Source organism: Leptosomus discolor, chromosome 1 (genome assembly GCF_034619465.1).
Source record: "Leptosomus discolor isolate bLepDis1 chromosome 1, bLepDis1.hap2, whole genome shotgun sequence".
Taxonomy (NCBI): Eukaryota; Metazoa; Chordata; class Aves; order Leptosomiformes; family Leptosomidae; genus Leptosomus; species Leptosomus discolor.
Window position 1 is genome coordinate 130,643,590 of NC_141391.1, and position 27,583 is coordinate 130,671,172.

Consider the following 27,583-nt stretch of genomic DNA (forward strand, 5'->3'; position numbering starts at 1 on the left):
TTAAAGATACAGTGAGTTATTCTTGCATATACATGCTGGGTTGGTAAAGCAAATAAGTAGTTATTCTCAGAAGATTTGATTTAATCCTTTCTTAAATAATTAAATCCTTTCTTAAATCAGAACGTACATCTTGCCTCCATTCTGAATTTTGGGAGCTGTCACTTTACCTAGCACTTGTTGCATTCACTTTCCAGATCATGTGAATGGTCACTGTACAAGTCCAACGTCCCAGAGCTGTGGTTCAGGAAAACGACTTTCCAGCACAGATGTCTCAAAAACAAACCGCCGGGGGCCTGGGAGGCCCCCTTTCAGAAAAGCACAGTCTGCAGCCTGCATGGAGATTTCTCTCCCGGTCACCACAGAAGGTGGGTGGCAATTAATATTTTGCTAGGTTTTTGTGAATTTCTCACCAGGTGTGAAAGCAAATAAGTTTAGCATGATCCTTGTCCTGGTCATTGACCTGAACTGCTGTCTTCATCTGACTGTTTAGAATTAGAACAACCCCTGTGTGTTAGTGTTGTTACTAACAAGCCTGCTCCTGAGCTCTGCGCTGGCTAGGGATGCGGTATGCTGAACCTCGCCAAACTCTTACAGCCATCCCCTCGCCTGTACCGATTGGGTGCTTTGTTCTGGAAAAGTGGTTGTTCATAGCAGCTTATGTACAGTTACTGTGACAGCTACTAGTACTAGCGTTTTAAACTCTCATTGTCTCTATTTATCAAGTCTGAAAACGAGTAAGATATTTTTAGAATGTGAGTTCAGGCTTTGCACATATGTATTTGTTTCTGTATTGATACTGAAGACACTATAAAATTCCATAATCCCTGGCCACCGGTTACGGTAAAATTATAGCCCATAATTAATCAAATTTTTGTATTTATAATAATTTTCTTGCTTTGATGCTTGAAAAAACAGTCTTCAAATCTTGATCTACCTGAATGCAGAGTCTTGATGAAACTGAGACACAAATTGGACCACCCATGGCAATGCATTGTGCTTAAAACTTAGAATAAGCCCATTTTGATTTCAGCAGTGACAGCTATTTCACTGCAGATCATTTAAGCAGAAGCATTCAGCTGACATGTTTTTCTTCAATCTTGATAGTGTTCCCACTCTGCTGTTGATGTCCTTGACCCTTATCTCCCATGCTTCTAGCTCCCCCGCATTCTTGCAATAGAACAATGCATCATCTGTGCAGAAAAGCTTCAGTCTATCAAAAACTGAAAAAGCATCAAAATAAATGGTGTAGGACTGTAGTGTTGGTTGTATTCAATTTTAGCAACAGGTAAAAATTTAACAATATTTTAAAACCAGAAATGATAGAGTTTAATATTTTAATAACAAAATAAATAATATTAACAATTCAATCTTTTTAAAATCCAGGGTTTAATTTTAATCAGGTTGCAGGATAGTTTCCTAAGTGCCTAAGAGATAATAATCTCCTGTGGCTGTTGTATGGGCTGTAGCATGGCCTGAACCCCCTGTGATGCTCTAAGTGATAGGCAGTTGACAACACCATGACCCTAGCTCTTGCAAGGATCCTAACCTGCCAACCTGCAAAGGTGTCCACCACAGAAGTTCTTTACAGCTGGAACAAATAGTCCCTAATTTTGCTGATTGTTAATGGAGACAGAGCAAAGGGAATTATATCCCCCTGAGGGTCTAATTTTGTATTTTTAAATGCCAGTTGTTGCAAATACCATTGTCACTGGTGGCAAATTGCTAGAATCTTTAATTTTTCTTTATTGATAACATAAAATAGTAAATTCTTTTTTGGCCCTTCTTCTGACTACTGTGGGGATCACGTAAACAGAAAAATATGGCATAGAGGGTTCCAAGACTTTGTTCTTGACTGGAATGGAGCTGATATCCCAAAGTTTGTTGCAGTGTCCTGTAGCAGCTCTTTACATTTTGTTTAAGAACAGCATTTACCTACATTCATTCATGGGACACAGAGCAAAGCATGGTCAGAGGTTCTCTGCAAAATAATTGTGCACACTGAAGGTGTTGGCATCTTCCAGCTATGTCATTAGGTCTCTGATAGAAGTCACCTCCTGTCACCAGAGGCTATCACAGCAGAACAGGTACTGGTGGAAGAGAGATCCTTTGAGTTGTTCATTTCTGCTTGAGTATGGAAACATGTAGCTTAAACAGCTTTCTATTCTGGGTTACGTTATCCAATTACCTTTGCACTAAAGCAAATGAGACATGCCCACATGATCTATTTTTCTGACTTTACTAGATAAGTATCAAGCTTCTGCAGAGCAACAGGGTCAAAAACCTGGGGAGTAGTGATGTTTCAACTGACACTGTTGTTTCTTCAGTGACCATCCAACCATCTCTCCTTTAGGAGAATGTTACAGTATCATGGACTTTTCAAAGATTAAGTCATAGTCTGAACAGCAAAAATGTTAAATCGCATTATAGACTTCATATAACATATGACAAAGTGTAATCCTCAGCAATCAGTTATAAGAACTAATCCTGTTTAAATACTAAACCTACTATAAATCTAAATTTTAACTTGGATTAATTAATGGCTCCTGTGCGAACATTGTACTAAAGCAGATTTACAGAGCTCTGAGGTGGTTATAAATTCCTGTGCATAAGGGCGGCTTTCATCTGCATAATCACCACTTTTTCCTCCTCATTAGTTATTGATGATGATCATAACATAATCCTTTCATCTACCTCTCTTTGTGCTCCACACAAAATGGTAAGTACCATTGGCACGTAGCTTGTGGTGGAAAATATATCACTGCCACAGTAGTATTTATTGCTGTGTGGTTTATGGAACATGGTCATATGTAGTACCAAACTCTTCTGGAATTCTTGTATGCAGATATTGCTGCAGTATCAGCACTACTTGTACATAACCAGGCCACAGTACTACCTAATTCTCTTATGCTTCTTTTCTTTTTCCTCTCCATCCTCTCAGACTAAGTAAGGTCACTGGCAGGCAGAACCTACAACGCCCTAAGGTCCCACTGTGTACAAAGCGTTTAGTAATATGGTGATACTTTTGACTGCAAGATGATGATTTCTGTGTATCTGTGTCATGAAAGGTTTACTTTCTATTGTTCATCACTAATTATAATACCTATCAAGTTTGATATTAAAGTATATCTCTTTCTAGAGTTAGTCATCTAACTTCCTTTCAGGGAGGCAGAGTAATTTAAACTAAGTGACATTAAAAACCCCTATTTAAAAGTATCAGTGGTGTGACTTAAATGGTAGTACAACTCTCAGTAAGGTCAGTGAAATGACTATTGAAAGAGAAAGCCAAACAGCCTTTAGAGGAATTTATATTAACATGTAATATGGTGGAGGATGGTTTGGGTTTGTCCTTGAGCGTGTAGATTTGTGTGTAAGTCATCTTTCAGCAAGTCTATAGGCTAAAATAATTTTGTGATTGTTTATGTTCTCCCATTAAAACAAAGCCATCTGTCCAACCTGTGGCATTAGTCTTTTGACTTCTAGCTGAATGACTGACATTCCACCATTCATGCATTTTCAATTTCTAGACATACTGTTTTGGCAAGTGGTTTGATTGATTTCTGAAGGGTTTTATACTAAATAATATGGTGGAAGATGGTATGATCTTTGAAAGTTACTTAGGCTGGGGGTAAGGAGGAGGGTGAGGGAGAAGGAAGATGAGAAGTTAACAGGTTTGAGAAAGAATATACTGAGAATAAGCATTCTCTCCAAAATGTGGAACTGGCTTTGATCAAGACATTCTGGTTGGGCTGATCCAAAATAAACTGAAAAAATCCTCTCTGTGCTAAGAATTTATTGGCTACTTAGGAGTATATGCTGCAATATAAGACGTTTTGGGTTTTTTTAATATTCTGATATGGTGAATAATGATACATATTTATGTCCTTGCTAGAGAGGTAGTATTTCAGGTTAGTATTTGGTAGGATTTTATTTTTCTACCTGAGTAGAATTTTGATTAGAGATTGTTATCTCACTAGTATTAAGCACATTTTATACATTAAAAAAAAAAAAACAAAACCTGTGTATGAGAGTGGTTCTTACCTTTTCTTAAGCCTTTCTCTGAGGCATTGATAACACTCAGAGATTTTTTAACAATGCTTCCAGTTCCTACTCTTTACAAATTGGTTTGATTAAAACAATGATACATTTTGGTCACTAATCATAAAATATATATTAGAAAAATGAATCATTCTTCTCCTCTTGCTTTGGATTTCAAAATCTACTTATTTAAATTGGATCTTTTGGTACAATAGGAATGGTATTTCCAGCATTTTCATCAAATGTATTTTCAAGCAACTTTCACACAATAAATTCTTCTGACTTCACTCCTGTTAGCTGACTGTCAAGATTTTGCTGACTATTACCTCTTGACATGTGCAGAAGGATTCCCAATATAGAAAAGCATTTTTGAAGAATGTCTTTGCAATGATGAATCATAGGAATAAAAGAGGGGCAGGGGGAGTATCTTGCTTTCTGCTGGTCAAAATATTGCAAACTGTTCAGTTTCATAAAATGCTGATATTTCTTTCACACTCATGGAAGAATTATTCAAAAGCCAAGTAACAGTAGCAGAGGAGTGGTGTCTACATGTGCATGGTTACTGTTACTGCTTAAACCTATGTCTTTTCCAGTATCCTCATCTAACATGGCAAAACTTGAAAAGCTCTAAAGCTTTTTAAGCTCAAGTAGATTTTATTCCAAGCTAAAGATTACTGCTATTTCAGTTTCAAAGCCTGGGGGTTTTTTCCCCAAAAATGCTAGTATCTAGATCAAATAGCTTGTTATGGTTATAGTTTTGTCAATAATTAGCCAGACATTTAATACAGCACTTCTCAAACACCATTTATGCTATTTAAAATGTTACATGTCCTGTAGTATCTTCTGGTTTCATAAATGCAATATTCTCACAGCTATACTAATAAATTCTGTAGTTGCTCAATATTCTATATCTAATTTTAGCAAGAAATCAGAACTTTACAAGTTCTTAATAGCGTATTATTGATTTTAAACAACCTAGTATTCATATACTATTGATTAATCTGTTTCTTCCTTGCAATAGTATAAGACTTTATTTGCCTTGTAAACAAAACCACAAATACAGGAAATTCCATTGCTGAATTTCTAAATTCTAAAATTCTAGTCCTTTTTGACCAGAAGTTTTTGAGATTTTGGGAGTTAGTGATTGTATTTCTCTGATAAGGCTTTCTTGCACAGAGTATAAACTACATTTTTTTTATTATCAAGTTAACATTGTGCTTTTAAATATCAACAGCAATACAAAATATACATTAATTCCAATTATTCTTAGTCAAGAAAATCCTTACAGGGATTCTGTCCCATGATAACACGCTGTAGAAAGGAAACACATTTTGTCCCCAAGCTTAGTGGATTTCCTTGCAGGCTGTAGCCATTTGCACTGTTGATGTCTTGATCCGTTCCAGCTCTGGGCTCTGCCTAGCACCCTATTTTGTCTGCAGGTGTCCTCACAGAAATGTTGAAATAGGCACTATACCAACCTTTTGTTTAGCTGCTTTGGGGAAAATGTGTACCCCTACCCGGCTTGCCTTCTGCCCTATCGAAGAGATCCAAAACAGTCCATTTTGGCCTAAGAGTTAATACTGCACAGTTGTTAAACCCGTTAAAGCCCCCCCGCCCTTCCATCTGAAACAGCAGAGATCCCAGCCTGATTAAGAACTTCAGTGTAGATATATAGGCCCAACACTTCTGCTCTTTTTCTGCATAGGAAAATAAAATCTGGACTTCAGTTGGACTTTTAATTGTAACTTTAGATTAAAGAAAACTCTGAATTAAAGAAAACAGTGACATAAAAGAACAAAAATAAAATTGTTGTGGGAGGGAACTCAATGTGGTCATACTTGTATTGCTGATGAGTATATGGATGTGTCCACAGATACATATGCTGGCACACAGTCCTCTCTGCTTTAATAAACTATAACTTATTCTAAGAAGTCTTTTGGATTTGATACTTCTAGGTTATTACTTTTTTTCAAACATTCTGCTTTTTTAAGCCAGTTTGCATTTTCCAAAAGGTTCTCTCTGCCATGATTTGCTAGTTGCCATCATGATCTTGTGCTGGCAGACTCTGCCAGCCTTTTCCTCCTTGCCTGCATTGACACAGAAATTGGAGTATTCTGTATACATATGTCCATATGTGGTTGTATCACATGTCTTGGGAAGAAAGTAAAGGCAGAGTGGAGTTTTTCCTTTTAAATACTGCATATGGAAATCTATTTTCTCCCACCAGCAATGATAGAAAACTGTCTATATTTTTTTATTTTTATTTTTATTTTCCATTATGTAGTTTTTAACTAGCCCAGCGAAATCACCCTTGCCCATTTAGATCTTAGTGCTACAAACGTCCCTCTGAACAAGGAATCCTAACAAGCATTTGCTGTGCATTGTAATTTTCTAGGAATGCTAAGAGCAGAGACTTTGCATTTGCTTTAGCTTTTCTTTAAAATAATTCAGTTTCAGCATTCACCTCAGCTTTTGAATTAACTCTTTTGATTATACATAGTTAAAGTTTGATACAGAGTACTTGAATTGAAATGTCACTGTGAGCTGGCAAAATGAACCACTCAAGCATATTTAGTCATTATCTTTAATAACCTTATCAAAAATTCTATGGCAAGTACAATACAATTTCCATTTTAATAGATCCAGTATACTTTTATACTTGAAGATTTTCTTTTGCATCTGCATATAGAATGACTGAAACTGTTTGGTGGATAAGTGTTTTGTCTCTTGTATGATTTTGTGCCATTTTTTTAGAATCATAGAATGGTTTGGGTTGGAACGGATCTTAAAGATCACCCAGTTCCAAGCCCCTGCCATGGGCAGGGACACCTTCCACTAGACCAGGTTGATCAAAGTCCCATCCAACCTGGCCTTGAACACTTAGAATCATAGAATAGTTTGGGTTGGAAGGGACCCTCAAAGGCCATCTAATCCAACCCCCTTGCAATCAACAGAGACATCTTCAACTAGATCAGGTTGCTCAAGGCCCCACCCAACCTGACCTTGAATGTTTCCAGAGATGAGGCTTCTACCTCTCTGAGCAACCTGTTCCAATGTTTCAACCACCCTCATTGTAAAAACTTTCTGCCTTATATCCAGCCTAAATCTACCCTCTTTTAGTTTAAAACCATTACCCCTTGTCCTACCACAATGGGCCCTGCTAAAAAACAATGTCCCCATCTTTTTATAGGCCGCCTTTTAAGTACTGGAAGGCCTGGAAGGCTGCTAGAAGGTCTCCCCGGAGCCTTCTCTTCTCCAGGCTGAACAACCCCAACTTTCTCAGCCTTTCCTCACAGGTGAGGTGTTCCAGTTCTCTGATCATTTTTATGGCCCTCCTCTGGACTCACTCCAACAGGTCCATGTTTTTCTTGTACTGAGGACTCTAGAGCTGGACACACCACTCCACGTGGGGTCTCACCGGAACAGAGCAGAGGGGATGAATCAGCTCCCTCAACCTGCTGGCCCCATTTCTTCTGATGCAGCCCAGGATAGGGTTGGCCTTGTGGGCTGTGAGCCTACATTGTTGGCTCATGTCCAGCTTTCCATCTACCAGTACCCCCAAGTCCTTCTGCACAACGCTGCTCTCAATTCCTTCATCCCTCAGGCAGGGATGGGGCATCCACAACCTTTCTGGGCAATCTGTTCCAGTACCTCACCACTCTCATAGTGAAGAATTTCTTATACCTGGAAATGGGTAGTATTTGATATATGCTATATACTTTAAACTTCTTTTATTTTTCAACAGTATTCGTGAGGATCACCATAAGAATCTTTGTAGACAGCCTGGCAGAGGCTTCTGGATTTTCCTGCTGGATTTTGGTTTAGGTTCTGGGGTTCTAGGGTGCAGAGTTTTTTGTGGCTTTCGATTTGGTTTTTAACTTCGGCAGATTTTACAGTAATTTTATGTGTATGTATGTCAGCCTGTTACTTTGGCCTATTGTTTCTATAACAAGGTTTCCAAAGTCTCAGGATTGATCTGTACCCTAAGCGCTATTAGCCTGTAAATATGTGTGTGAAGCCATAGAAAAGGGTTGACATTTGCTCTCGTAAGTCCATTGTGCTGTAGTCAGGGTCTTGGAAATATGATATGGAGTGGCTGTCTTATAAAACTCAACAGCCTGAGGAACCAGGCTCAGCTGATGTTGTTCAGTGTATCGCAGTATTTCCTACATAACTTCTATACTATTTATGTCAGTTTTTCTCTTGTCAGTTATGGCTATACTGCTGAGCTGTCTGAAGCAATGCTGTATGGATAGCACATTGGATTTTTTTGGCCTGGATGAGTGAATGTGACAGTTAAGTTTCCTTCCCATGTGGTGAGGTGGGGGGGAAGAAGAGGGAGGTTTCTGTTTTTATCATTGGCTCCTTTTTTCTTGGGCCTGTTGGCTCTGAAGCCCACACGTGGATGTGAAGTAAGCGATGATGGCCTAGAAGGCGATCACCGCAGTTTTCAAAGGTAATGGTTTCTAGGCCTCCAAGGAAAGAGAGAAACAACATGGTTGCTTGATCTAGAAAAATATTGAAGAAAAAGGACAAAATTATTCAAATGCAGGGTACCTGGAGGGAGGGAATAATCTGCTGTCCATATCTGCTGGGAAAAGGACAGGATGCAATAGACATAAATTACTAAGCCAGAGGCACGACTTCAGGGAGACAGTTTTGATCACAAGGATAGTTAACCACAAAAATGGATTCTCTGAGGAGGTTATTGCATCTCTGGCAGGTTTTCAGAACAGCTCATACTCTCCACCACATACCCTTTGCCATGCATCTCGATGTGGCAGAGTGGATGATTTCTGGTAAACTTCTTTGCCCAAGCAGCCAGCTAAACTGATGCTTACCTGATCCACTGGGCATGTCACAGCAGTCATGGGACCACATTTCATGAGGGCCCTAAGTGCCATGGCTTTTCACAGCTAAACTTTCATAGCAGATGGAAAAGCCCTTGGCTTGAATTTTTTTTTATTTATTTCTCAGTGAGGGGATTACCGTGTTTGTTCTGCTTGTAAATCATTCCAATTTTGTTAGCATTTGAAGTTACTTTACATCATTGGAACTGGTAACAGTAAGAATAGTATAATAGGAAATAACCTAGAGACACTATGGTAAGCCAGATTCTCCTCTACCTGCTCAGTTTGTCATCACATTTCTTTTCTGTGCAGAGAAGTAGATAAAGGTGTTTCAGAGAGGACATGTTCTATATCTAGAAAGTCTGTTCCTTACTGCAGAAAGCTTTATTCAAATAAAAAATAAGTTGTTAGGAAGTTTCAATTATTTTGTGCTGTATTTAGCAAAATCACAGCACTTTTGGTCTAACGGGCACTGCCAACTCAAAGATTTCTGAACAGCAAATTCCGCGTGGCTGTAATAAAACATTTGGCACCAAAAAAGCAAAAGGTCCAAGGAAGGATATTCCAGCATCTTCTGGAGGTTTTCATATCCGTTTCAAAGTATTCAGTTTGAACACCAAACTATATAAGATCCATAGATTATTCTTGGGGGAATACAATTGTTTCCAGAAGTGACTTGTCCGTAGTGTTAAATTCTTTTTCAGTTATGGTGGAGAGGAGAGTGTGTGTGCTTGTTTTCTGCTGTAGGTAAAACAAAACCTTCTCTTTTTCTGCTTCCTCTTAGACAGGAGATGTAGAGAGATTTTTAAAGGTGAGATTTTAAAGGTGAGCAAGGGGCAAAGCAAGGGTCTGCCTGTGATACAGACACATCAAAAATAACGGCAACTGGTCCTGTGCATAAGTGCACAGTTCAGCCCACCTACTTGAATCCATCCCTTTAGGATTCAGTCTGAAAGAGAGTGCTTCTGAGAATGGATGTCCTAACCACATAGACAGCGCATGCCACTTGCCCAGGAAGGCTACTACAGGATGTGCATAAAACGTAGGTTGTTAACGGCAAGAGGGAGCCCAGTTCCCCGACCTGGCAATGGTGTTAAAGCTCCCCAGAACACATTCATATTTTATATTATGTCCACAGTAAATAAAAGGTAGGACCAGAAGGGACAGAAAACTTAGGCTCAGCCTCTCAGCTGAGCATCATAGCCATCAAGGGCTCAACCTCCAGAGGAGACATGAAGAATGCTGTTCCTCATTATGCCTTGTGGCCACAGATGCGGAACGCATGGCTGGATGCAGTCATGATTTGTGCCTACAGCTTACAGGCTCAAATTTTCTGCTGAGTGCTACAGTCACTAGACTGCAAAAAGCCAGTGGAGATGTCATCATGTAGGCTGAATCATAATGTTTACTGGATCTAACCCCTAGTTTACCTCAGAGGTTTAAATGGAGTTTAAGCGTGTGTCTCCCTAACTCTGGTAACAACAGAGCTTGCAATGTCCTACGTCCCTGGAAAAAGCAGTGGGGGGAGGTTGTCTGAAGACTGAGGTACCTTGTGAAAGAGCATGTCTAATGGCCAGGAGAGGCTTGGGAAGAAATGGAGAAGAGCCTTACATGGATGCATGTGAGCTGCTAAATTCCAGCTTTGTTGGGCTAGATAGAATTCATGTTTGGTTTTTCCTTGGACTACGTTTTCTGTCAGGTTCTACTAGGATGTTAAGATCCAATTGTTTTCTTACAGGAATCTGCAAATTTTCCTTGTTTGTTAAAAAAACCCCAAAACGACTACATGAAAATTCTGTTCTTCTTACATTCACTGAATGTCTAGTCAGTTTTAATCTAAATGGTGATTTGATTCCAAGTTAAGCTAATTTCACAGTATGCTTTAGGCATGTTGGAGGGTGTGTTTTGCACTGCATGCTCAACTTTAGCATTTTTCTGCTTGCTAGCAATAGGTTCAGATCAACATAAACTGTTTTTCTACATCTGAAATAATTCTCAAGACATTTTTGGAAGTGGAGCACACCATTGGGTGGTTCCTGGTACGTCTGTGGCAGAATGGAATAGGTGGTGGGCTATTGTGTATAGAAAACTAGGGAAGAGTATAGGGATATTCTGAGATTGTTCAAGTTATGTGATAATAGCTTTCCAAAGGTGTTTCTTAAAGAAAAGCTTTTCTAACTATACTTCAGTTACACAAGCAGAGGATCTATCAGAGGGGGAAAAAAAAAATCCTTTAAAATCCTTTCACTTGCTTCATTATAAAGTTAACTATTTTGACTTTGTTATTGAATGAAGCCAAGGTTTTTCTGCTATAATGCTTTTGTCTCCGTCTTATTCTCAGGTGCTTTCACTTATGAAAGTTATACAATGCACTATTCTTCCCTGAACCATCAATGTCATGCTCCAGCAGAATGGGGTATTTTAGGTTGGGATTTAAGTTCTGGAGAATTGTGATGTCTTTGATTAAAAAAATATATGTCCATACTCATAACCTATATCCAAATTGAGCTCTTAGTGATTTGAATGTGAAGACAGTTTGCTTGTGTAAGTCAAGGGAAGCGATTCATACAGTTGAATATGGAAGTCTGATAGATTACTTATTGTAAAGATCTCTTGCATTTTTATCTTTTTATAAAAAATTTTCTACTTCATTTCCGATATGAAGAACAGTTCTACCCTAACAGTTCCCTTCTGTTTTTAAAACATGCTGAAATAAAACCTAAGCCTGAACTTTACCATATTCTGGAAACATCAAAATAAAAATCCAAGCCTCGTGACTTGAATCTATTTTCTCTTTCGGGCTTTTATTTGCCATCACTTACATCAGTCTTGTACCAGTACGGTTCCATGAAGCCATTCAGGTTACACTGCCATAACTGTAGCAACTTCAGGGCACTACATTTCAGAACTTTCTCCAGGAAGGGTCAAGCATCCCACAGCTGTGAGCTCCATGTGGCCACCCTGGTTTGAATGCTCTGCAAGTGCCACATTCACAGGCTTTTCAACGTAGTTTTAGGGAAACTTATTTGAGTTGATCCGGTACAACATCATTCACAGTAAAATTCCAGATTATTATTGCATTGTTTGTGCTTAAGACAACTTCCGCTGCTTTCTAGTGAACTGCTTTATGTGGAATGCAGCTTTAGAGTGGTGCTATTAAAATGTGTTTGACAATGTTTTTAACCAAGTAAACATGCAGTGTTCTTAAACGTGTGAAAACCCTGCAGCGTTACTTCCCGCCCCTTTCTCCTCTGTGTTGCTGAAGCATTGCCGTCGGTAATATGGTTTGGTCTGTGTGTCTCTGACGTTACTGTGTGCAAATTCATGTTTGAAGTAAAATTCCTTTACTGTATGTTTACACTGGCATTCAGAGCTTTGCATGCTTTCCTGACTATATCATTTTAAAAGTGACAGATTTCTCTTAAAATTTTATGATGATGATCCTTAAACTGGCAAATTTTTTAATATTTTCATTAGCTTCTGTTAGGTCTGATATTTGGCATTAAAACTTCTAGAAACCTCCAAGTGAGGAGAATATAAAGCATTTAACTTTGTTTCCAGAATGTATCAGTTTCCATATCAAAAAGGCCAATTTTTGTATGTGTTTTATAAGCAGATCAGTTTTACACAGTACGTTAAAATAACATCCAAGCCACTCACAGTCAATTGCAAAACTCTTCGGTAATGAATGCTAACATTTGCAATGAGAATGTTGATCTTTGTCACTGGTAGTTTTTTTCCATTCCTCCTAACAAGTGATACTTTTACTTTCATGATTCCTAACTTCAAGAAGAAATACACTTCTGTGTTAGTGCTAACTCCACTATGTTAGAGTAATCACAATGACAATTTCTTAGAAGAGGTGATAGGTGAGGATATGTAGCTGAGTATAGAGAAGTCAGAACATTCCCCTGAAGATGGCATATGTGTTTTCATTAATATTCTTCCTCCTTTTTTTTTTTTTTAAATTCCATGGGAAATAATGAAATTCCTGTTTTATTTCTACTAAACAAAAGGAAGTTAAAAAAATCTTTGCAATCTCTGCTCTGTAAAGATGACAGTTGAAACAGATGGAATCATTTATTCAAATTATCTTTTAAATTCTCAGAACCCCCCCCAAATCCTAAATCAAATCTTCTCCTACACACCAGTGCACTGCAGCAGGACAGCTCTGTCATGCAAGGCAAGAGCTAGGTCAATAACTGCTCAGGGCTGCTTTCATATAAATGTCATGATGACGGTTGGCTCAATTGTTCTTGTCCTTTTGCAATGCATGCGATTTTGTGGCAGTAGGTTACATTTCCAGACGGGCAATGCTTCAGCAATTACATGGAATCAGTACATTCTCACACGACGAGCGTCACTATACTGCTCACACATGGATGAACAAAGGTAAGACTCAAAAACACTGGCTTCATTTTTATCCTGGCATGTGAGTTGAAATGTTCTGTGTGTTTCTGTCAGTGAGATGGGTAGCAAGTTAGAGGTTTTGCGATTGCTTTTAAATCAGAAGGCTTCTATTTGTATGGTGCAATCAGTCCAGTGTTATGAAGGAAGTTGGTTCCTGAGCTTCCATCTGCCTCTCACTAACCCAAGCCATGCATAGGACAGGGCTGAATGAAAATATTTTGGAGAAAACGTAACTACTTTTGGGCGAGTAGTGGTGTTTGTATTGCGCGGTCTTAACCCATGGAATGTATCTTTTTTAAATGCATTGACTGCAGATAATAATGCTTTTCTTAGAGCTGCTCACAGTCTTAACAGCCTGAACAGCAGCATCTCCCAAATGATAGTTGCTCGTTAGCTCTTGGGGCTAACACTGGGACAGACACACTGGACCCCTCTGACGTTGCTTTCGGGTCCTCTGCTGCTAGCTGCAGGAACAGCCTGGAGGCCTACTTGGAAAACAAGAAGAGGCAAAAAATCCACGCCTGCAAGGGGAAGAGGAAGAAAAAGGACATGGTTGTCTGAGAGAGACAGCTGGGTGGGAGCATGGGGTTCCTAGAGGTTGGATATGTGCCTCTCAAAGAAAAGGGAATGCTGGACTCCCTCAAAGCCGGAGGCAGTTTAGAGACAGGAGCACATTTATGAGAAAGTGTCACGTAGCAGGATGTTCTGCAGAGGAGAAGAGGGAAAGGGAACTCAGCAGGAGAAAAGTACCTGCCTTTCACATACAAATGCCCTGTCCTCCTACTGAAGCAGGGAGTCCAAATAAACTTTATTTGACCTAGGTTACAGGGAGTACCTGGAAGTGGTCCCGGTTCAGACTCACACAGAAAAATGTTGTAGCTGACATTCTTGCTACACCCATCATGCAGTGTGAGAAAAGGAAAATATAAGAGAAAATCCAGAATGTGACAGTTGGGTTAAGGATTACTACAGATTGGAAGTGTTCATACAGGTCAACTTTTAGAAGATAGGACATAATTTTAAAACATAGCAAGCATGCTAGGAAAGACTACGGCAAGTTTTTAAAATTTCCCAAAGAAAGTGCTTTTATGCTTCTCTAGGATTCAATGGAGTAGTTTCTAAATAGAGAATTTGGTGTATAATCTCTTTGAGAAAGGACTCCCAGGGAGTAGGCCTAAACTAAGTTTTATCCCAAAATCTAGGAAGGGGAGAGTTTTCTACCTTGTTAAAGCTAACAAATAAAGTCACATAGTCATTGCAGCCTTTCATAGATTTTGGGTTGCTGCTCAGATATGTTTAATGACATCAAATTTTGACATGTGTTGTGCTGGTCTTTAGAATTTCAGTTTGAGTAGTGTATTTAATAGAAAATGGCACAGTATGTTCCCAAAAGTGTCCCAAAGATTATATCTGTTAGTGTCAGTTCTGGGAAGATGTATTAGTTAACTGTACTGCACAGGAGTGAAGAACATTTCTTGTTAATTTAGGAAGGGAGAAAGCTTGATGACACATGCAAATGGCACATCATATATTTTAAGTTCCGTGTATGTCGCCTACACTAACTACATTTGTCCTTTCAACATCCTTCTCAGTTTGAGCACCACCATGTTTGAATTTTATGTGACTGTGATATTAATACACCTGTTAAAGGGAAAATGAATTAGACAATAATATTTTTTTAAATTAGGTACCCTTTGGGGGAAAAAAAAGTATATATATATATATATGTGTGTGGAGCCCAATGATCTCTGCCTTGAAATTACTGTCTTCCCCTTCTTTACCTGGCAGCTGTCACTGTGCTTAGGAAGGAGCTGGGCCAACCAGTCCACTGCAGGAGAAGTACAAAGTGCTTGGGGTTATGGGAGACACTAATTCTCAAGGTATTAGAAGCTGTGTTTGCACATGAATAAACAATCCCAACTTTATGCAGATATATTTAGCAGCACCGAGCCAGAACTAGAGAGCTACAACAGTGCTTACATGAAGGTGAAACAGGGCAAGGGCAGTGCTTGGAAGTTCAAGTAGACATAGGTTTCTCTTCCATGAGAGTGGGACTGAAGTGCCAGGGACAGCTCCTGTTTGACAAGTTATGGATGCCCTCAAAGGACAGAAGCTGGCCCAAGCATGAAAGAGTAGCAGGAGAATCTGCCCCCAACCCTGTGTGACAACTTTTAAGGTAGCATATGTAGTAACACTTGGTGTGGTGCTTTGTAGTGCTTTGCTGTGGTTCTCTCCAGTCTTTCCCAGGTAGCTGCTGTGAAGAGGATAATTTCAGCAGTTTAAACTGAGTCATCTGGGTAGGGGAATACAATGCCACAATGTTATCTGAGGAAGAGATTCAGCAGCAAAACTGCTGCTTCTGGTGGAGAGCAGGAACCATACATACAATATGAGGCTTAGCCTAGTTTTAAGTTGGAGTTACGTGAGAAAGTCCTTTTCTAATTTTATTTTTCAACCATGGCAGAAAGTATTCCTCTTTTTAGACATTTCTGCTGGCTCTGAAGAGACAGCCTTCTCTTCGGAGCTATAAGGATTATTTCATACCAGACACAGATCTGCTTCATAATGATAGGTTCAGAAGTGAGCCTTTTATCTCAGGTCCAATAGCTTCAACTATTTCTCCATCTCCAGAACCTCCTAGTCCCCTAGCTGTTCTTGTTGCAGAAGTGCATATGAGGTTTCCAATGATCTAGCCCTATCTTTTGACTGTAGGTTGGTAGCCAGCAGCACTGGCGCAAATTGTTTTGCAAAGACTGTGCTAGCAGCCAGCCCTACTCTCTTCTTCCCTCTGGCTCCTTTACTCTTCAGTAAATTTTTAGCTTCAGTATGCTTTATAGCCTCCACCGTGTTGCCACTGACAGTTCCTGCTCATGCCAGGAGCTCCCTCACGCAGCTTTGTGCTTCCTGCCTGGCACCAGGCAAAGCAAAGCAGAGATCTTTAGCCCTACAGCAGTCAGACCCTGTTCGTTGTTATTTCTCTCTGAAAAAGTTCAGAAAGTGTCTCTGTACCTATGTATTTGCAGCGAGGCCAATACAGCTCTGTCTCCAGCTGGCTCTCACTGTTGACTGCTAAAGCTTAGGCAGAAAGATGAACCCATCAGTGCCGGCTCACTATGCAGTTGTTGCCAAGGGTGCAGAGTGGGTTTCTCGCCACAATTCCTGGGAAGCCAGAGCTGATTTGTACCCTGAGAAGTTTTGGATGCTGGGATGTCTTTTCCCTAGAGAGCAGTTATTAATAGCTTGACAATAAACGATGGCTCTGAATGCAGTGCTAGAACGTCCTAGAAATGGAAACAAGAGCAGAGCAAAGTACATGTGCTCTGAAGCTGGTAATGGCGTCTCCCTTCATGTCCTGCAGCAACGAGACACATGGATTAATTTTAAATTCATTGGTAATGTAGGGGTCTAAAATTATTTCATGCTATTTAGAACAAGTCCTTTGAGCTAAGGCTGTTGTAAATTCTAATTAGACTATGCTAATCTCCATAATAAGCAGCTATTTCTAATGCAGATATAACTGATGAGGTTTGACAGCATTTTCCACACTTATTTATACACGGGCAGCAAGCTGGTATCGTGCTAGTATCAGAATGTTTGCTCAGGTTATGAAAACTGTATTTTCTGTACTCTACAGGTAGTTTGTATTTGCTGCAGGCTTGTACCTGTTCTAGAATTGCCAACTTATGCCTGTTTGCTTGTATTTATTTATGCAGAAAATAGGGAAAACTCCTTCAGCCGTTCCCGAAGCTCCAGCGTGTCTAGTATCGACAGGGACTCAAAGGAGGCAATTACTGCTTTGTACTTCATGGAGTCCTTTGCCCGAAAGAATGACTCTGCTGTCTCCCCCTGTCTCTGGGTTGGAACGGGCCTCGGTATGGTCTTAATCCTCTCCCTTAATCTGCCTGCTAGTGACGACTTACGGCAGTCAGAGCCAGTCATGGTGTCACCAAGTGGTAAGAGTGCAGCTCTTTTCCTGTTTATTATTTGTCTTGGTACAACAGGGGGAATAACTGCATGATTTTGTATGGCCTTTTGGGCAGAAATTTCTCAATACATGTATCAAGCAATGGTCGCTCACTACACAGAAGGCACACAGGTAAATAAAGATGCTTGTGAGAGACCCGCAGCTTCATGAACTGAGTCACTTTGGTTGTGTTATTTTCAAAGATTACCTTGTGTCATGGGCAAAGTTACATGTTTCCTGCGAGGAAAGGGAAATTAGCAGAGTTCCTTCATATTGTGAAATTACAGGCCCGTGTACAGCTCTGACACAATCCTATCTGGGATGCTGTGAACAGTTTGGCTCTCTTACTATCAGGAAGCTGCAGAGAAGCAGAAGGGAGCTCAGGAAAGGAAACAAAAATGTTGGCAGGTTGATGTACCAGGAGAGATCCTTGGCTGAGTGAGTGACAGATGGCATGGCAGAGAGAACAGAGGGCTGAGAGAGGTCAGGTCTGAGGAGAGGCAGTATGATACCGCTTAGTATGTTTAAAGTGAAATAATGACAAAAATCGGAGGATGCACAGGAATAGAGGCTTCCCACTCTGGGGTTGTTTAGAAAAACAATGCTGGAAGGTCACCAGACTAAGGAGAGCAATTTAACTTGCTGGGGAATAAATAACCGACAGGTATAATGTAGAGATAAACAACAGCCTATCTTTCTGGCATTCAACAGCATGTATTATATTGATTCTTTGATATGGGCTGCCTGAGACCTTTTCAGTACTGGCAGCCTGTTTGTTCACTTTCTTTTGTGGTCAGGAAGAACTGAGCAAAGAAGACTTGTCACCTCAGCTAGATTAACCTGTTTGTTCTGTTTACAAAAGCTGAATATTGGCTATGCTGCACGCGTTCGCAGTACTGACAGGAAGTTTAATTGTGGTGCCAGTGCCAGTGAGAGGAAATTATATTTTGCAGGAACAGTTCTGACACTGAAAGGAGCCGTGCTGACCTTCGCGTGCTTGGACTGCACGGGGACATTGACACATCCACCATATGAAGTATGGAGGGACCCACACAGTGCTGATGATGGTGAAAAAACAAGAAAAAGGAAACTTGTCATGCATTCCCCTTCCTCCTCCCAGGATATGGGTGATCACCAATTTGCAGTCATTTGTTCAGAAAAACAAGCCAAAGTCTTCTCATTGCCTTCCCAAACATGTCTTTATGTCCACAACATCACCGAAACGTCCTTTTTATTGCGAGCAGATGTGGTCACCCTCTGTAACAGCGTCTGTCTGGCGTGCTTTTGTGCCAATGGGCACATCATGACACTGAGGTACTTATCTAACTAATCTTGTGGCAAAACTAAGCAAAGAGGTGGAACAGTGCCAACACATTCCACTTGTGTTTGCTCCAGAGTGCCTGATGCTCTGCATTCACTCCCCAGTGGGTGCATTTAATGCCCTGCCTTGCCCGCTGCCATCCCTGTTCCTTGGCCTGTCTCCACATGGGGAGTTAAGGCAGCTGCACAGCAAAGCGAACTCCTTTATTTCATAGTAATCCCCCATCCATGACAGTTGATGGCTGATGATTTTTAACTGTCATAAAAGAAAACCCTGATAATTTTGCTCAGTTATGGTAGGTCAGGTATAGAGGAGTACAGAAAAACTCAGGCATAGAAAGGGTACTGTTTATCTAGTGTGAAGTAGCCAGCCCCACTCTTGCCGTTTCAGAAGACTTTCCGCTCAGACCACCTGGTTTCCTTTCCTTGTCATCTCCACCAGTGAGCTGACTGGGCAGCAGCCCTGTGGTCATGCCCTTGGCTTGCCACACGCCCTTTCCCCAGCCAGAAGGCCACTTAAATTTTGGAAAGTGCCATCCAAAATGGCAAACCAGGAGAAGCTGGAGAACAGCAAAGGCAAAGCTGGGGGATGCTGGAGCCTTTGTCTGCGTGTTGCAAGCGGGGCCCTGTCATGCCATTTCCTACAGCTGCCCATGCGATAGCTGGGGGCAGGCCTTACCCTGCAAGCTGCCCAGCCATGTGGCACAGGCCATACTGTGTCACATGCACATCCCAAATCCAGACAGTAACAGAGGCCTAAGGGTCATTGAGCCAAGGCAGCTGAAACTTCTCCATGCAAGGAAACAAGGTATGACGGGAAGGCAGTGTGTTTATGGCAGAATTTTTCAGCTTAGAGCTGCACTTTAACTATTCCAGTTATGAAAAGCATAAACTTAAATGTTGGTTTAGTGTGCAGCCACAGAACAGGTGTACCATGTGTGGCAACTGGTGACTAACCTTGGTGTCGGCTTCTCTTCAGCTTGCCCAGCTTTCGCCCGCTGCTGGACATCAACTATTTGCCCGTGACAGACATGAGGATAGCGCGGACCTTTTGTTTCACTAACGAAGGGCAAGCTTTGTATCTCAGCTCCCCCACAGAGATTCAGCGCCTCACGTACAGCCAGGAGATGTGTGACAATCTGCAGGTAGGGTTCAAACCCTTATTGTGGTGCCTTTGTGGTGGGAGGGCCAGTGGCCTGACTTGTCGGATGTAAATTGCCACGTCTTTAGCACTAGATTTTAGTATTTCAAGTGAAGGCTGTGCTGTGGGAGCAGGACAGACGTGTTCCTCTCCACTTGCCCTGGCTGAATGATGCCAAAGCAGCAGAGAGGTCAGCAGCTCCGTCACTGTTTGGACTTCTTCATGACACTGTCACCTTGGTCCTGTGCCAGTTGGCCTGAGCCTACAGCCCACCCCCATGCAACTGCAACCTCTGCTGGCTCTGTGCAGAGGCAGATTTGCCTCCAAATGGGACCCTTCACAGCCTGCTTCTCTCAACATCCTACCTACGAAAGACCAACTGCTAAAAATGACTGAAGGGGAAGAAGAGGAAGCTATGAATGGATAGCAGCTACAGCAGTTGGTACCAGCATGTGCCCAACCACACAGCAAGTACCTCAGTGAAAATATTATTTCCTTCCCACATTTTTATCATTTTTTTATTTTAACTCTAAAAACATCTTAAAACCTGCAGCTTTCAGTAGATAGGTGGGAGCATGAGACAAACTGGTGTGGTTAGTATAAAAAAAATATGCTCTGTTTTAATATATTTTTTAATTATTTACCTTTGTTTCCACTTTAATAATTGGTACTCCCCTTCTTCCACATGAGGAAAGCATATTCCCATTGTACATTAAAATACAGTAGCTACAGAAATGGTCTAATTAAAATAATTTATTTCAAGCAAAAGGTCTTTACGATGTTAGATTTGGGTTGGGTTTTTTTACAATGAAAATGCAAATTAAAATGTCATTTACTGAAGAAGAGGAATTGTGAGAGGTTACAGGGAGAAAGATGACTAATAAAAGGGAAAAAAAAGAGGGGGAATAAGTTTTAGGTTATATAATTAGCAGTGAACTAGGATAGAAATGGTCCTGCCAGCACTCATTATGCCCTGGGGAATAACATGTGCTGAGCTGCTCCACTCACAGCACAGCACTGTCTGTCTCAAGCCTGAAAAAAGCACTGCGAGGAGTTGGCATTGCACACAAGCTTTTGACATCGGAGAAGAGATTATTTTGCAGGGAACCAATTTTAAAATGCTCAAAAGGTCTGATCAATGTATCTTAGAATACGGACCTACAACAAGAGGCTGCTACAAGCTAGATTTCTTGTATGATGCTATTAAGGTTAATAAAACAACCAACCAAAGGGAAACAGCCCTTGCTTCTCTGTGCTGCCAGCCTGTGGCTGCTTATATCTTGGCTTTTGTGCAAAGAGGACAGTAAAAGGCTTGCACAGTCATTGTACGTGTACAAAAAGCAGATGGCCCAGCATCGCCTGCTACCTAGGAAAACAAAGCCAGGCTGCATGAGAGCCCCTGCTTAGGCTCGAAGGGCTGCAGTAGTTTTTCTCCCCAGAGCGGGTGACTGACTGTGCAGGGGAGCAGTAAGTGTGAGTCACAGCGTGTCCAAGCACTCAGCCAGCCAGGAGCGAAGCGCTTTGTGCAGCACAACAGCTGTATCTGCCTGCTGAGGCTTGGCTGAGCAAACACGGAGCTGAGCAACAGGGCAGCAACCGTTCTGGGTGCGCACAGCCTCACTGGTTTCAAATGCTACTGGGACTCCACGCTTGCTTTATCAGTTTTATTCTAAACACCCCGCTTCCCCTGCTTATTTCGCATTCCTGATGGCACTGCCAACTTGCACAGTAATGGGGAGGGAGGTTGTATGGAAGGTGCTGGGATTTGGGGGGGGGGGGGGGGGGGGGGGGGGGGGGGAAGGGAACCCCCCAAAAACCAACACAAAAAACAACCAAACAACAATCCACCAAACTCTGAACTGCTGGTGGCAAGCACTGAACTCAGGTACACTATAAAGAGAAAACAGAGAGTGACTGACCTGCTCATCTGGATAAGCACTAAAGCAAAATACATCACGCACAAGAACTTGTTTATTCAATTATAGTGTCGCCTCTGCTGGTTTTAAGCAAAATGTGATCTTACGGTATTTCCACTCTCTATTGCTTTTTTTTTTTTTTCTCTCTGTGGTAATGAATGTAAAACTGGGCAGTGACAAACCAAGTCCCTTTGAAAGCATGGGTGAATCTAGTTAGCCCAAGTTTTTGCCTGTCTTGAAACACAAACATTAAGTACTTAGTACTGGTCCCACAACAGACTCTTTTAAAACTAGTCAAATAGATCCAATGCACGTGGCTCACTAATGCGAGTAAAGAAAACATCTAGAACTGCTTTCACCTCACTAATTTTTCACACGGATTTTTGTCTAACTTCACTAGGACATGCTTGGGGAGTTGTTTACTCCTGTGGAAACACCAGAAGCCCAAAACAGAGGCTTTCTCAAAGGACTTTTCGGAGGAAGTGGACAAGCTTTTGACAGAGAGGAGCTTTGTAAGTAATTTATTGGGTTGGGGTTTTTTTGCAGATATCGGTTCATGGGATTGCCTGTCCTTGTCATCTAGGAATGGAGTGGTACACAAGATTTAGATCACTGATGTAAAAATAAAGATGACGTTGTGAAGAAAGGGGAGGGTCCTCAGTTGCCTCTCCATCATTCCTTTACCTTGGCAGCTTCTTCTGAGCAATTGTGGGTGGGGAGGCCACAACTGCACCGTAGAGGCACCAGCGCGCAAAGCAAAGGCTTCCACACGTGCAATCCGCACAGCAAACGGCATCACCACTGCGAGGCTGCAGCTCAGGGACGAGAAGCACTGACAGAGGCACAGCCAGGAACTCACTCCCGTCTGTCTGTCCATTTCTCCCTTGCAGTTGGTGAGGCCACGGCAGGAAAAGCCTCTCGCAGTCTCGCCCAGCACATCCCTGGATCAGGTGGAATTGAAGGCGTGAGAGGAGCCGCAGGAGGAGTCATTGGGGACTTGACTCGTGCACGCATTGCCCTTGATGAGAGAGGCCAGAAACTGGGCGAGCTGGATGAAAGGACTGCGAGCATGATGGCCAGTGCAGAGGCATTTTCCAAACACGCACACGAGGTAGGTGCCCTGGCACCACACACCCGGAACTAGTAACTGCCAATCCTGCAACTGAGCCTTTGCTTCCCTTTGGGAAAGCCAAGTGCAGTTCTCCCCATTTGCCCAGTCGCGTTGGTTTAGCTGTACTCAGGTTAAGCGACACGCCATTTTTCCTGCTCCCAAACGACGAGAATGCCGCAAATAAACTTCCACCGCACAGCCCTTCCTTTTGTGCTTTCATAAATGAGCATCCATTGTTAGCCTCTGAATTTAGAACACGGCACTTCTCATTTCTCACCTTTCTCACTAATTCATTATGAATATTTTCTTTAAGCCACTTAGTGCAGCACGTCAATGCAGTAGGGCAGAAAACAGGTAGGTGGATGTGTATACAGGAACCTTTACAGATCTTACTGGGAAGAAAAGGAGAACATTTCTAGCACAACACTGATACAGTTACATAGAATGGGGCTTGCCTGGAATAGACAGCTTCTCTGCTTAGAGCTGGAATGGAAAGCTCTTCCATCCCACGCTGTTAAGCCTGGGAGACAACTACAGTGCTTTTCCTCGAAGATAAAGCATTAAAGAATACTTCCCCAAATGCATGTTTTTTGTTTAACATGCATCACATCATCTCTGGACAAGACTTTCACATTTTTATTGGCTTTGAAGTGTGAATGCACTGAAATGCAAGAAGTGCATATATTCAGGGCATATCTACTACGCTCCATAGATAAGCTTCTTTCTAGAGGAGTAAAAAGCAAGTTCCTGGTTATTCCCATACCTCTGTACATTTTGCAGAAGAAAAGTAGCTAAAGCTCCTCAGGAAAAAGCTTTTAATGAACAGCAATAGCAGGTAACTATTTTTTTTTTATTTTTATTAAATAACAGTTATGAAATTAAGAACAAGGTCTCAGTGGAGTCAAGACCTGATGTCACTGTTAGTAAAGCACCGCATTGCTCTTTTTTTTTTTACTTATGAAGTTTGTAACAGTTAATAGGCCTAGGTCATGTGTGACATTTCATATGCAGAGCAGTGGTTTATATCTGTCTGTTTGTGTCCCATTTCTGTAGGTGATGCTGAAATACAAGGACAAAAAGTGGTACCAGTTTTAGACTTTCAAAGAAGCTGCTCATGGCTTTAAGAACACTGTTCAGGGAAGCAACGTTCGTTCCCAAATCTACAAGTCACTGGCCAGAGACAGTTTCTTCTCCTAGAAGATGTTTTCCTGTTAACTATTATTGGATTAATCACAGCGGGAGTCAAGGAGAAATTGTACAGGCCATGAGACGGAAGCTAGAATCATGGGGGTCTTACTCCAACAGCTGGCTCATGTAGTAGCCAATTTTTTTCCAAAAGGAACTCAACCATCACTGTGGCATGTAGTTTTTCAGAAGCTGTAGGTATGAACTGTGGGGAGTGCGTCTGGTTAAAAATATTCTGTACAAACTCGAATGTTAATGCACTTATAAAACTTTGCATGACTAATTGACATCTTAAAAAAAAAAAAAAAAAAAAAAAGAGAAAAAGAAAGCATGTTGTGACCGAAGAAAAATGGGATTTATTTCTATTCTGAGCAAAAAAAAAAACCTTAAATGGCAAAAATCTTTATTTTTTAAAAGTGACATTATAGAAAGCCAGTACATTTCAAGCATGTTTGCTACCATTCTCAACATAAAAATTAGTTGAGCTGCGTTTCTTATCTGCTATTTATTTCCCTTGAAAAACATTGCTTGAAATCAGTGCTGTTTAACTTCTACCAGAAGAACAAATAACTTCAAAATTCTATGCCCCAAATTTACAGATTTTTCAAGCAGCTAGACAGGCACTCTCTGAAATGTCATTAAAACACGAGCATAGATGGTTCATTTGCAATTCCGAGCACATGACATGTCATCCTTATCTGTGCTTTTTAAAATGTGCTCTAGATTCATCTCAGTTGTCCTTGAAGGGGCTGCGGCATTTTTCGTCCCCACGGTGTCCGTATCGCTTGCCTTATTTCTCAGTAGCAGGAACAGATAACCAGCTGAGGAAATCGCTTCTTCAAGATGGGAAAGGCAAGATGGGAAACCAAAGGGCTACAAGTTGGAGAGTCCTGTCCAATTCTGCTCCCAGAAGCTGCTTAGAAGCTTGCAGAGCAACCGTTTTTAAGTGGTCAGTTGAAATTATGCTAAGGAAACTGTACGGTAACCCCCCTAAAGCTGAGGGAGAGAGCTCACAGCAGCAAGACTAAACGGATGGGCCAGGGGAGGAGCGCGAAAAACAATTGTCAACACATGGCGCTGAATTGGCACATATAAAAAAATGACACTCCGGGTGCGTGGCAATTGATTTTCTGCTCAAGCTGCTAAGAGTAATTTGCTTCTGCTTGAGCACGACTTGTTTGGTTTCTGCAGTGAACTCTGCCGAAAACTCTCCAACCTGCAGCTACAGAAGACAGCAGTGAGTAGAACTTGTGACCTGTCTAGGGAAATAGATCCCTAGTCCATGAGTGTGCTGCAGCCACGGGAGCCTATGAGCGCCTCACCGCTACACAGGTCAACTGTTAAGTTAGGCATTTTTCCGAGACTAGCTTGGAAACAAGGCACTGAAGGCTTGTTTTCATGTGCCTGGACATAGTTTCAAATTAGAAAAGGAAAGCGAGGAAAAGGTGGAAAAGTGGCATTTAAAAATTTTCTATACGAGAAGAATGACAGTCTCTGTCCATTCAAGGCATCCTGACGGACACTGATGCAGACAGGCAGCATCCCCTTCCTAACTAGACTTTAACTTCACTGGTATTTAAATCTTCCCAGTTTTCAGATGATCTCTCATTTCCTTCCTTTTCTTACAATAAAACAGAGTCCAGGAAATTGTGCAGTCCAGAAGGCTGGCTTCACTTTCAGCCCAGCTGCACAACATAAAGGGCTGGAACACAGTTGAGGTGTTAAGTTTTAAATTCACGTTGCAGCACAAAAGGAATTTCATGCTTTATAGGATTTTTACGTTTCTCTGTGGGCAAAATCAAAACGATGCCCCTGACAGGCCTAGCTCAACTGGGAATGAGACTCAAGTTCCCCTCTGTCACAGGAGAAACTGCTCTGTAATTATGAGAACTGTAGAAACTTGTTGGGAAGAAGGTCAAAGCCCAAGCAATGCCTGGGTTTCTGCTGAGAGCTGAGGAACTGGAGTTGTCTGTGAGCCGAGAGGACGTCTGTCTCTGTGCAAACTCACCTCTCTGATGTCAACAGGAATGGGTTGAGGAACTCCTGCCAGCAGACAGGTCACAGAACTGGCCACTTGCGTGTGTAAGGAAGCACCACTGTAACCAGGCATCTAAAGTGAGAAATAAATGAGAACAACATTATAGCAATTCTATTTTCTGCTTAAATGTATATTCACTCTGCCTGTGCTCTGGGCCTACACTCCAAAACCACTAGTCTCTGGACAACAAAACCATTCAGGGTAGCAGATCATTCAAACCCTTCCACCAACTCGCTAGCCCTCATTCTTCCTCCTTCTCTGCTTTTACAGAGAAGCGAAGCAGTCTGCACTAACACCAAGCCAAGGCCGCCCCACCAGTGTTTGCTCTGTGCCCAGCTCTACGCTCGCTTCTGTGCTGACCCAGTGCAGATGGAAAGGCCATTACCAGTTCCAGCGTGGCACCTGTACCCACAGGCTACGGGGCCAGTTTCCACTGTGAACTGGTGTAACAAGTCAGCCTTTAAGAACACAGCCCAGGCGAGCTGTAGTGCGTGGTGCTCGGGCAGCAGCTGGTTCACTCTGATGACAAGGAAGCTACCGGTTCTGCCTAAGTTTTCAGCTGTACCTCATGTGGGTGGCTAATATTGCAAAGATCCCCATTACCTTGATTTCAGTGGAAATGTCTTCAGGCTGGAGCTAGAGCCTGCTTGCTCATTTGAGAATCACATGTAAAAATTTAAGAGCCACTTTTAATTGCTAATCACTACAGCATACCCAGAGAGAAAAGCAGCTTCAAGTCTTTTACACAATGCCTGACTGACTCTGGCTGCCAACAGTCTCTAGCTTAACACCAGGGGAAAAACCTGCCAGTAGATTTCCATTTTTATGCAACAGAGAGATAAGAACCTAGCAGCCCTCAAACTTACAGTTTTTAATGCTTAACTTTTAAGCAACTTTTCTCTAGTACTCCCCATCAGGTCACAGCTGTATCTTGCTTTCCACTCTTACATATTTTACATATTTCCAGACAGTTACAAATTACTATTTCTGTTAAGTTCACCACTTGTGACTATAATTATCAATTTTCTTGTAGTCTGTAGAGATCTAAAAAGTTGTATATGTTTGTATATAGAACATTCTATATATATAAATATATATATGTAATGTATATGTTGTATAAGTTTGTTAGTGCACACTGTTAAATGCTTTCTATCAAGATTTACCATGTATGTGGGAGAAAAACTTCACTTTAAAACTTCAATGAGGGAGGAAAAACTCTTGCCTGGTTGATTTATTGTGAAATGAGAGGGAGTGTGGGATTTTTGAAAGGCCTGACCCGAATGCTGCGGAAGGCTGTTCGTGAAAGGCATAAAGCTGCAGCGTTCCGAGCAACGAGCACAGCGTCTGACTTGACTTGCTGTAAGGAAACTGAGGACAGTAGCTGTTGCTGGATGTTGAAATCACGTGCTTTCACCTTTCCCACTGAGACAGCACCACCTCAAGCAAAACCCTAAACTTAGCCGTATCTTCAACATCGCCATCCTCAATTACAACAGACCAGATCAGCTGGAATTAATAGTTCAATTTAAAATGCTTTTTGTTCATTTGGATGCCCCGTTCCCTCACATTCTCCTTTACAGGAACTCTCTATCTCAACCACATCCAAAACCAGA

At 41.5% G+C, this 27,583-nt stretch overlaps 1 protein-coding gene across 2 annotated transcripts in view; it reads left to right on the plus strand.

Moving 5' to 3' along the window:
• STXBP5L (syntaxin binding protein 5L) overlaps positions 1-23,842 on the plus strand; it is a 205,773-nt gene extending 181,931 nt beyond the window's left edge. For both annotated transcript variants that reach the window (XM_086464591.1, XM_086464596.1), the window contains 7 exons: positions 195-365; positions 17,009-17,248; positions 18,213-18,573; positions 19,559-19,724; positions 22,037-22,148; positions 22,527-22,747; positions 23,801-23,842. In XM_086464591.1, the coding sequence (XP_086320717.1) occupies positions 195-365; positions 17,009-17,248; positions 18,213-18,573; positions 19,559-19,724; positions 22,037-22,148; positions 22,527-22,747; positions 23,801-23,842 (1,313 nt within the window). The remainder of the gene's footprint in view (positions 1-194; positions 366-17,008; positions 17,249-18,212; positions 18,574-19,558; positions 19,725-22,036; positions 22,149-22,526; positions 22,748-23,800) is intronic.
• Positions 23,843-27,583: the final 3,741 nt, after the last annotated feature.